The sequence below is a fragment of the Lissotriton helveticus genome, chromosome 1_1 (assembly GCF_964261635.1).
Source record: "Lissotriton helveticus chromosome 1_1, aLisHel1.1, whole genome shotgun sequence".
In the NCBI taxonomy this organism is placed as follows: domain Eukaryota; kingdom Metazoa; phylum Chordata; class Amphibia; order Caudata; family Salamandridae; genus Lissotriton; species Lissotriton helveticus.
Window position 1 is genome coordinate 1627207047 of NC_136057.1, and position 12138 is coordinate 1627219184.

The 12138-nt window shown below is 47.3% G+C and overlaps 1 protein-coding gene across 2 annotated transcripts in view; it reads right to left on the reverse strand.

Moving 5' to 3' along the window:
- LOC144829387 (uncharacterized) overlaps window positions 1-12138 on the reverse strand; it is an 815409-nt gene that overhangs the window by 261550 nt on the left and 541721 nt on the right. For both annotated transcript variants that reach the window (XM_078688502.1, XM_078688493.1), the window contains one exon: window positions 3111-3180. In XM_078688502.1, coding sequence (XP_078544628.1) covers window positions 3111-3180 — 70 coding nt within the window. The remainder of the gene's footprint in view (window positions 1-3110; window positions 3181-12138) is intronic.

The following is a 12138-nucleotide window of genomic DNA, read 5'->3' on the forward strand; positions in this document are numbered from 1 at the left end:
CATCTGGCACCCACTTGACCTTCTATATTCTATTGGTGGTCAGGACAGCTCGTGGGTTCCTAATGCACAGAGGAAAGAGAGAAAGACAATACAGAAACTCCAACTACACTTCCCGGACATATAGTACTCAAATCCAGTTTATCCTACCAGTTGTCTTTAGAGCCTTGCCCCTCTCTGTATGTGGTTGCGAGTGGTTACCATGAAGGAGTGAACAACACTGAAAAAAGGAGGACACCCCGTTAGGAACTGAATTAGAGGAAATGCACCTTAATCTTCAACCCAGTATTCCCTCGCCTACCTTCTTCTATGGTAACGTTGCTGCCAAATGGGAGTCTGCTCTCAAGTATGTGAAGTTGGTCATGCAGTTCATGAAGACAGTCTTGAACTCTTGGAAGATGCGCGCAAAAGGGAACCAGGAAGGTGAAAGGGGGAGAGAAGAGATAGGGGCAGCGCAATAGGGGAGCTCTGAGGAAAACTAGAAGGTCTTCCAGACAATTGGAAAAGTCTTACTTGGTCCTTCAGGGGATGCCGACTTGCCGTCCTCCGCAGACTTGTCCTAGCTGCGGGGTTGGAACTGCAAGTTGAGAATATTTTTCCTCAGGAAGAATTCAGAAGACTTTCTCACAAGAACTCCTCAGACTCTTGCTAGAATAACTGTCAAAGTGCAACCTGCTCTCGACGGACTTCTCTTCTCTAACGCGTCGAAAGACGAGAACTGTTCACAGTCTTGGTTCTCTCAGCTAACCCAACTTCGACTCTGGACTAAGATATTTAGGAACAGGACTATGAATTATTCACACAGAAACGCTAACTCGAAACTCCTGTGAGCGCCTTGGATTGCGGCCACTCACGGTAAAGTCTATTTTGAAGTGCGCAGTTCTCAGCGCTCTCGCTCTTCAAGATAGCGGGAGACTAGAACGTCGCCGAAATGTCACCACGGCAATAGCGGCGACCATCTTGAATTCCCTAACTAATTCACATCTACCCAGAAGTTCACCATTCTAGGTTTCACCACAACCCTGAATGACTTCTTGGGGCGGAAATGTCCTGTGTAGTATATAGAGCTGACTGAATGATTCCCGACAAGAAGCACCTACGCCACGCCGGAAGAGAGCACAGCGATGCCTGGTGGCCACAGGTCATCGCTGCAGAAGAATGGCGAAAGTAGGAGCACCCCGCAATGAAAGGAAAATGGTTGCGCAAACAACCCGCAGCATTGAAGACTCAACACAAGAGCAACCTGACCACTCAACCTGGTCACAAAGCACGAATCCGACCAGCCAGATGGTCGTACCAAGAAGTCAACCGGCCAGATGGTCGCACCACGAATCCTACCTACCGAACATCGGCAGAAGGGACCAGCACGAGGTCCAAGAAGCTCAGCAACACGAAGCCTACCTGCCAGACCTCGGCAGAAGGGACCAGCACGAGGTCCAAGAAGTTCAGCCAAGGCACAGTCCGTGGACATGGACCAACGAACTTCAACCTCACAATTAATGGAGGCGACAGAAAGAGGAAGTGAAGGTCGCGACGCTAACCCTGGGAGTTGAGTGACAAGAAGATAGTGTCCTAGGACTAGGACAAGACCAGGAAGACACGTGCAGAGTGCGCGTGCTGCATGGGGAATCTTGGCCAGAGAAGATGAAAGAAGAACGGGCCAGGTTACGTCACGAGAAGGAGAGTGGCCACCGCCACTAAGAAAAGAAGGAAGAAGAAATCAGAATGGCAAGCTGCCATTTCAAGAAGAATGAAGAAAGATCAGAGTGGCCACCGCCACTAAGAAAAGAAGAATGAAGGAGAAGTCAGAGTGGTATGCAGCCACTGCAAGAAGAAGCCGCCCCTGCGGAAAGAAGGAAGGTGACAGGCACTGGAACACCCGAGTGCAGTGGAAGACTAGGCCTGGCAAGAGCACTGGCAGCGCAGACCGAAGACCGCTGCCTACGAGCCATCCACATGGCGATCGCAGAAGAGAGCAAGCTAGACTGTTTGCGATATCTACCTCTGGGGTTGAACGGAAGCATGGATGGCGAGACTGCTCACTCCTCCGGAAGTCGAGGAACTGACCACCTCACACCAACCCGTGGCAACCCAGGAAGCAGAGGCCTCAAGGGACTCTGGTGGCAGCAAGTCCCGCACGGGAGACAGGTCTACAGAAGCGCGTCTGAAGGACCCAAGGGGATGAAAGCCTTGCGAGCAAGGAAAAGAGTCGACAACCCAACCTTCAGGTGGAACTAGGACACAACGGTGAGGCTTGTGGAGCGCCCTGCTCACGGCCCGAAGGCTATGGTAGAGCAACGCGACCCAAACACCAGTCCAGTGGAAGCCTGGCAAAGAGGTCCTTCCGGACGTCTTGTGAGAGAAGAACACCGGCGAGAGGGGCATCCTAGTGAGAGGGATGTTTGCACCTACTCTCTTCACCTGCCAAGAGACACACTGAAGCCTGCCCGGAAACATCACGGACCCAGAATGGAGAAAAGAAGCCAGAAGACAAACACCACCTAGATCATCCATCTCTCTCTCCAACTAATCATCATCACCAAGTGAACGAAGAAAAGGCAGGGCTGATAGCAACGTCCAGACGGCACAGACAAAGAATTAACCCGCCGAACAACTGCGAGCTGTGCCACAGAGAACTGTTAGTCCGGAATGCAGGAACTACACTGTCTGCGGCCTTCAAGCAGCCAAAGAGACACGTTTGAAACCATGTTATATTGTGGTGTTTTTCTTTTCCCCACAGGGTTTTGGACATTTTCCGTTTGGTTTGATTTTCACCAATTTTGGGAGGGATGTAAGGACTCAGTCAGTCAGCATTAAACACCCACCCACCACTGATGTCACTGGTCAGGTGACACAGCTATAATAAAAGTGGCCGAGCGCACGTGCTCTGGGCCAGTTGCACCATGCAGCCAGTGTGTCTGTGTCAGTGATTGCGAGCATGAGGGCCTAGGGCCCACAAGACTTTACACTAGCCACTGTGAAAATGTCAGTGCCTCTTGGTCTACCCCAATGTGTCCCGCCATACTGGGCACACGGTTTCATTTCCATGGCAATACCAGTTATGAAAACATGCCCCATTTCTAGGACCAAGAAATACTGTAACAGCGTCTTACCGTTGGCTGTCTGGGAAACCGGGGCTTTCACTTGTGCTCTGAGGGACAGGAGGAGGCGAAGAGGCGGCTTCTGCAAAACAAAGACATCCAGGAGAAGAAATAAATAGGTTGGTGAAAGCGAATGGAACTGAAAGCTCAAGTAGAAAACCAAAATACATTTCTATCAAACTCTGAATTAAGACTTTTTTCCAGGTACATTGTAATCGTTTGAACCAATCAGACTTGAAATAATTATTGCCATGCAATTTTTGAGGGAAATCTGATTCACACAGGACCGTCGTGCTGTCTCTGAAGGGTTTTAACAATCCGTTGTGCACATTCAGAAAGTTTGCTTATGGTAGAAATGTAATAAAATCAACAAAAGCATTACTGTTGAATCCAGTAATTACTCCTGGAAATGTACAAAACCTAAACAGCTTTAGTCATTGGGACTTCACCGATGTCCCTAGAGCTTTAGTTACGTTTCTAACACACGTATTAGTTTTCCCAAGAAAGGCATATAATTCTAGATTTAGGTAGTTTAGGTCAAGCAGCAAATATTACAAATAATGGTGATAGGAGAGAGATTACAATTAAGGTAGTTTGGGTTCCATTTGAAATGCTCCAGTAGGTAAGACAATCCAGCTAAACTAGCCACCTACAAACTCCAGCCCAAACTCGCCTCTCCGATTATTCAAACTTTATGGTTGAAGGGTTGTAATTTGTAAGCCTGACAAACTCCATCTAGATTTGTAAACGTAGTTCAGAAGATCAAGTAATATGGATTCAAATACTGTGCATACACTGCCATCTAGTGGTTTTGGCAGAATCCATTTGATTTTCTTGAAAGTTCATGTTTTTGGGTTGATCATCATGCAGAATGTAGGCTTTGGGGAGCAGTTCAGTTAAAACGTCAGCAATAATTGCACAACGCGCTGTCTCAGCGATCTATTTCACATTACCCAGCGCACAAACCAGCTACCTCTCTTATCACTCGATGACTTTATGCTGGTCTTAAACCATGTACAAAGCTCAGCTGCCCTTTGGCATGAGGCTGAAGTTAGCTACTTATTCGGCCAGCTTCTTGTTCGCAGGCTGAAGTTAGCTAATTCTTCGCTGATTGAAGCTAGCATGTCATTCAGTCAGCATCTTATTCAGCCAGCATTTTATTTGTAGGCAACATTTTATATAAAATGCAATTGTAAATAATTCAATTAACTCCATTTTATAGGACTCTGCATTGCCATACAGTGAATATGTTGTTTTTGAAATACAAAACATAACACTATTACGTCTATTAGTATTAAGTCTGACACTAGCAACCTTTCCACCAAAACATGGGACAACTTTGCCACCATCACAATTTAAGCAATGGACCACTCCTTTACAGAACCGGTTTGTAAGTTGTCTGAGCTGATCATAATTTGTGGCACCATATGGGTTGCCTTGACCTCAAGCCATCCCGGGCAGTTATATTCTAATAAGTAATCCTACTTTCCCTATAAGAAATTCACATTCGATCACAATCATTTTAAAAACAATCCATCCTCCTACAAGCTCTATAAGAACTTACATTGAGCCAAGCAATGTCAACACCTGTGCCCACTGTGCCACCCTCAAGCCAATGCATTCATATGGAGTTATTGATGAATAATTAACCTACATTTCTCCCATCAAGATCAACTTGGCTCACTAATTTTCATATTGATCCTAACAAAGTAAGGCCCCGTCTATACTTCTGATATGTAAATTGCACGAGCCAAGCTAAATTTGTCACCACAGGTGGCACCAAACTGGTTGCCCTCACCTCAATTTGTTCCTATATAGTTGCATGCAAATAAGTAGTTGTGGTTGTCTTATAGGAAATACACATTGGCTCACAAATATGTATTTTGTTTTTAGAAAATGCCATATCCCCCTACAAGCTCCATATGTATTTAGCCTGAGCCATGCCATGGTTCCACTTGTGCCCACTGTGCCACTTTCCAGCCAATGCTTTCCTATGGAGTTATAAACGAATAAGTAACCATCCTTTCTCCCATGAAGATGTTGGCTCACTAATTTTCATATTGATCCTAACAAAGGAAGGTCCCCTCCATACTTCTGATATGTAAATTGCCTGAGCCGAGCTAAATTTGTCACCACAGGTGGCACTAAACTGGTTGCCCTCTCCTCAATGCATCCCTATATAGTTGCATGCAAATAAGTAATTGTGGTTGTCTTAAAGGAAAAACACATTGGCTCACGAATATGTATTTTGTTTTTCAAACATACCACATCCCGCTACAAGCTCCATAAGAATTTAGCCTGAGCCATGCCACGGTTTCACTTGTGCCCACTGTGCCACGATCGAGCCAATGCTTTCCTATGGAGTTATAAACGAATAAGTAACCATCCTTTCTCCCATGAAGATCAACTTGGCTCATTAATTTTCATATTGATCCTAATAAAGGAAGGCCCCCTCCATACTTCTGATATGTAAATTGCCTGAGCCAAGCTAAATTTGTCACCACAGGTGGCACCAAACTGGTTGCCCTCACCTCAATGCATCCCTATATAGTTGCATGCAATTAAGTAATTATGGTTGTCTTAAAGAAAAAACACATTGGCTCACAAATATGTATTTTGTTTTTCAAACATACCACATCCCCCTACAAGCTCCTTTTGTATTTAGCCTGAGCCACGCCACGGTTCCACTTGTGCCCACTGTGCCACTTTCAAGCCAATGCTTTCCTTAGGAGTTATAAACGAATAAATAACCATCCTTTCTCCCATGAAGATCAACTTGGCTCACTAATTTTCATATTGATCCTAATAAAGGAAGGTCCCCTCTATACTTCGGATATGTAAATTGCCTGAGCCAAGCTAAATTTGTCACAACAGGTGGCACCAAACTAGTTGCCCTCACCTCTTTGCATTCCTATATAGTTACATGCAAATAAGTAATTGTGGTTCTCTTATAGGAAAAACAAATTGGCTCACAAATATGTATTTTGTTTTTCAAACATACCACATCCCCCTACATGCTCCATAAGGATTTAGCCTGAGCCATGCCACGGTACCACTTGTGCCCACTCTGCCACTCTCAAGCCAATGCGTTCCTATGGAGTTAAACAAATAAGTAACCATCCTTTCTCCCATGAAGATCAACTTGGTTCACTAATTTTCATATTGATACTAATAAAGGAAGGCCCCCTCTATAGTTCCGATATGTAAATTGCCTGGGCCAAGCTACATTTCTCACCACAGGTGGCACCAAACTGGTTGCCCTCACCTCAATGCATTCCTATACAGTTGCATGCAAATAAGTAAATGTGGATCTCTTATAGGAAAAACACATTGGCTCACAAATATGTATTTTGTTTTTCAAACATACCACATCCCCTAACAAGATCCATAAGAATTTAGCCTGAGCCATGCCACGGTTTCACTTGTGCCCACTGTGCCACTATCGAGCCAATGCTTTCCTATGGAGTTATAAACGAATAAGTAGCCATTCTTTCTCCCATGAGGATCAACTTGGCTCACTAATTTTCATATTGATCCTAATAAAGGAATGCCCCCTCTATACTTCTGATATGTAAATTTCCGGAGCCAAGCTAAATCTGTCACCACAGGTGGCACCAAACTGGTTGCCCTCACCTCAGTGCATTCCTATATAGTTGCATGCAATTAAGTAATTGTGGTTGTCTTAAAGGAAAAACACATTGGCTCACGAATATGTATTTTGTTTTTCAAACATACCACATCCCCCTACAAGCTCCATATGTATTTAGCCTGAGACATGCCACGGTTTCACTGGTGCCCACTGTGCCACTATCCAGCCAATGCTTTCCTATGGAGTTATAAACGAATAAATAACCATCCTTTCTCCCATGAAGATCAACTTGGCTCACTAATTTTCATATTGATCCTAATAAATGAAGGTCCCCTCTATACTTTGGATATGTAAATTGCCTGAGCCAAGCTAAATTTGTCACAACAGGTGGCACCAAACTAGTTGCCCTCACCTCAATGCATCCCTATATAGTTGCATGCAAATAAGTAATTGTGGATCTCTTATAGGAAAAACACATATGCTCACAAATATGTATTTTGTTTTTCAAACATACCACATCCCCTACAAGCTCCATAAGAATTTAGCCTGAGCCATGCCATGGTTCCACTTGCGCCCACTGTGCCACGTTCCAGGAAAGTGCCTCAGAGCTGCTACTAAGGGCATCGGAGGACACGGGTTCTGGAGGCCCCACTTCGACCCCTGACCCTGCTTGCCGGTTAGGCCGCTCCCCACGCCGCTCAGCTGCGCCTGTGTGTGCTTGCCTCTGTGCCCACTGCTGCCGCTCCATAAGTGTGCCGCCCCCTCTTCCCTGCGTGTATTCTTCTGCATTGCGCTATATCCTTTGTGTTGACTTGTTGACTGTTTTGTGCCGCTTTAAATTACTTTCTGTTGCCCCTTTGTTAATAGTTTTTTGGTGCCCCTTCCCCCGTTACCCCTTTGCCTTCTCTTCCCGCCGTGCCTCCCTGCGGCCCCACGCCCTCGCTCACCCATTCGCCACCCGGCTCCCAGCTGCTCCTCCCTCCCACCTCCCCTTATATGGCGGCCACAGCATGGCCGTGGGCAGAGGGCACGCCGATGGCTTGCCGAAGGCGCGCCTAAGTTAAGCCCATCTGCGCCCGCCCGTGCCTGGCCCATGCCCAGCACCAGAACCCCTGGCCCCCGTGAACGCCACGATGACCGTCTACCCTACAACTCCAGCACCCTCCACGCAATCAACGCCGGACGACCACGCACCTGCTGCCTGGCTGCCCCAAAGCTCACCCAAGGACTAGGCCTGGGTGGTAAATTCCGTTCCGCTCCCGGAAATTGCGGAATTTGGATAATTTTGCGTTCAATGGAGAACGCAAAATTGCCCAAAATTCTACCTTCTGCGACTTTGCAAAATTTTTGCTTGTTTGCGTTCTCAAAATGCGTGTTCACAAGATATTTTCCCCAGAGCGAGCAAATTGCGATTGCGAACAGGAAAAAAGCATCGTGAACAAGTAATTCCGCGTGTTCGCAGAATTTCTGCGTGTTCGCAGAGATTTTTTTACCGTTTTGCAGAGATGTGCGTAACGCAATTCCGCAAATTCCGCCCACCCCTACCAAGGACCCTTTTCCTGCCGGAACTGCAGCTTCACCAGCATCCGGCCCGCTAACCCACCTAGCAAAGATCCCAACTACCTCAGATGCATCCTTCTCAACACCCGCTCCGCCCGCAAACACGCAGTTGAACTCTGGGACCTACTCGACTCCAACACCCCAGGCGTCGCCTTCCTGACGGAGACCTGGCTGAACCCCTCTTCGGCACCCTATCTCGCCATAGCCATCCCAGAAGGCTATAAGATCACCGCACCAAGGGAGTAGGAGGAGGAATCGCCATCGTCCACAGGAACACTCTCAAAGTCTCGACAAACACCGATGACACCCTCAGCACTGCCGAACACCTGCACTTCGAGATGCACACCGACCCCAACACCACCCTCAGAGGAACCCTCAAGGTAGTGGCAGAAGGGGCCCTTATTGCAATTTCCTCTGTGGATAACAAAATATGCAGGGACAAAAGAGACAATCTTTCTAAACAAGTGCTCAAGCTGGTTTGCATTCACAAGAGGACAGGCCTCCATGGGTCTGGCGTCAGCTGGAAGCTGGGCGATCACAGCTAGCTAACCTGGACATGGACACAGCGGAGTACGCTGCCCAGCCACAGAGACATTCCTTTTACGTGAGGGGGAACAGATGCGGATGGCTTATAGCTAACAAACTATGGGAGCAAACCCCGGAGGCCACTGTTCAAATGGTGGGGTACGAGACTGGCTCTGAACAGACTGATGTCTTGTACATAACACAGACGTTCCGTGATTCCTAAGCTGATCCCTACACAGCACAACTTCCTGAGGAGGGATCATTGGCATACCTCCAAGGGGCAACCCTAGCCAAATTGACCTCAAACCAGGCGCCCAGACTGGACAGCCCGATTCGTATAGATGATGTGATTTCTACTATTACCCGTCTCAAACCTCTTAAAACTCCAGGCCTAGACGTGTTTTCGGCCACATTTTACAAAACCTTTTGTAATATCATAGCGCCAATATTAACGAAACTATATAACGCAATTGCTGACTCCGCTGACGTTCCACCCATGATGCTCCTGGCTTCCATAGTTGTAATCCTGAAACCCGGCAGGGATAGAAAGCAATGTGCCTCCTACCGACCAATATCCTTCATAAACGTGGATCTGAAGCTCTTCACCGGGAACTTGGCGGCAAGTTTAGGCCCAATGCTGCCAGGACTGCTGGACCCCGACCAGGCGGGCTTTGTTGCAACTCGACAAAATTGCGATAACACGCAAAGACTGATTCATCTCATAGATAGGGCCCAAAATCAGGATTTGGAACGCACACTGCTATCTATCGATGCCATGGAGGCGTTCAATAGGGTACACTGGCAATACTTAGAAGCCACCATCAAACACTTTGGAATGGGGGACCGATTTAGAAAATGGATATTCAGCAACTATACCCGCCCATCAGCAGTAGTGTGGTGAAATGGACACATGTCATCCCCCTTTCCGATCACCAGAGGGATGAGGCAGAGGTGTCCACTCTCACCCCTCCTTTTCGCTCTTTACATGTAGCCCATGGCACAAAGGGTACAGGAGAATCCCCTGATTAGAGGGGTTTAGTATCTGAAGGAAACACGTTAGTTATAGATTCCTTACCTTAGAATTACCCCATGCGTCAGACTGAATCCGGAAAGTGTTTTTCGTCAGCAGTACCTCTGCGCGTCGGAAGATGGCGTCAGTCAGCTCCGTGTTCGTCGTTGTGGTCGCTGGGAGGACGTCGCGGCAGCTACGTAGATGCCGCCCTCGCGCGCTGATGTCAGTTATTTCTTTTTCCGCGCCAGCCAGCGCAGATCCAGGAAGAGCGGTACCTCAGTAACTTTTTGACTATCTTTTTCTTGACTTTTGTCGACGTCTTTTCGAGTCTTTGACTCCTTAAGGTGCATGAGGGATATCCGGTTTTAAGGCCTGTGGATCCTGCCTTTGCATGATGTCGGTGACGGATCCGCACCACGTGTGTCTTTTCTGCCTGGAGTGCGACCATGACCCCAAGTTGTGCTCCGACTGCCAGTTGTTGTCGCCAAAGGCTTTGTGGGGGCGGTCTCGAAAGCTGCTCGAACACCGGCAGTCAGTTCTGCGCCGATCAAGGTCCTGTTCCAGAGGTAGGCCGAGGGAACCATCGCAGAGCCATCGTCATTCCGGCGCGAAGTCATCCAAGACTTCGCACTCAGAGTCGGATAAGTCGAAGCATAAGAAGAAGTCGAAGAAGCATCGTCGATCTTCGACTTCTCCTCGTTGATCAGCCGATCTGAAGAGGCACGCGGATGGTGCCACTCCCACGGCTCCGCGCGTGGAGCCTGAAGGGTTTGTTGTGTTTGATTTAGATACTCCGTACATAGGTTTCCCGAATCATGCCCTTATATAGGCACAACTCTCATTTGCCCTTATTTAGGCATAGGATACCAGTCCTTATCTAGGCATTGCCAATGCAAACCAAATACAGGCATGGTCACCTACATCCGTCCATCCCACGTCACAACGAGTTCTTGGAAAACCAGACTCTTAAGCCTTTAGGACTTCCCCTGCTTAGAATATTGATTTCTCCAAGAACTCATTTATTATGCATGAACAACTATTCCTTAGGGGTTCATTCATGACGTTCCTCTGCCCAACTTTTACGTCAATGCTAGCATTCCTAAATACCTTCAAGGTATAAATATACCTGCACTTACCCTGGCAAACCATGGCTCGGCTACACAGCTGGATACGGCTTGTCACGGCAAGATCAGAAGGAATCTGAGTCCCTGCCTGACGCACTGACCAGATGCTGTCATCCTCCTCGCAGAGAATCCAGCTCCAGTGTTTCTGACTCCCTTCGCGGGGTTAGAGATCGAGACCCGGAAAGAGATTCCAACCTCTCTCATTCTAAGGTATGGAGCAGACTAGAACCTAGAGGGACTCTTGGCAATACTAACTATAGCTAAACTAGACTATAGAAAAACAGCACCTACTTCTTACCTCAAACTACACTTAGGTTAGGTACACTGGGGTAGAAATAGCTAGAAGCACCAGACGAGTATTCACATTTTAGCCTGTGTTATTTATGTATGTATTTATGAATATATGTCATAGCTAAAATCCATGCTATTGCAGTATTATTTTATCTTACTAATAACGCTGTACGTATTCTATTTCGCATTCTGTCTTACGATTGTAGCAGTTCATATCTCTTGCACGAGAAATAAGACTGTTCAATAAATCCTTTTTATTGAAACGCCCGTCTATCTATTTGTGTGTAACTCTGCAGAAAGGAAGCATGCACGATCGACTGAGAAAAACTGTTATCTATTGTTTGCACGATTCTGAGAACTGTTCCGATTCTAAGGGAAACAAAGTTGTCATGTTTATGCGGTTGTCAGAAATTAATCCCTTCTTGTTCATTCGAGAAGTTTCTAGTGAGTTAGCTGGCACACACAAGTAATTAAGTTTAATGTACTCAATAGAGGCATACTGACCTCAGTCCTATACCAAAACTATAGTGTATATTATTCCAATGCCCAGAGCCTATAAGGGAAATAGGAACTACACTACAAGTTGACTCCGAGCTTCCCTCCCTTTCCGGGACCCGGAGCGACCCCCACCCAGCTTCGTACGTTCTATGAGGCAATGCACGCCATCTTTGGGCAGACCGAAGGACTCACAGTCTACGGCCAAGTCCCTGGGCTTCTCCTTCCGTCCGGCGCAGTCTGCTTTTAGACCCTTTCGTGGCTACGGAAGGGGTGCCCCACTACGTCCTACCCAGGGCCACAGGCCGCAGCAAGGCGCCCAATCTTCGTGTGGCCGGGGACATGGGAACCAGCATTGTGGTTCAGGGGGCCAACGGGCGGGCCAGTCCACCAATCCCCCCTCTGCAGCAGCCTACAAACCCTCCTAGTCCGACCTTTCAGGCC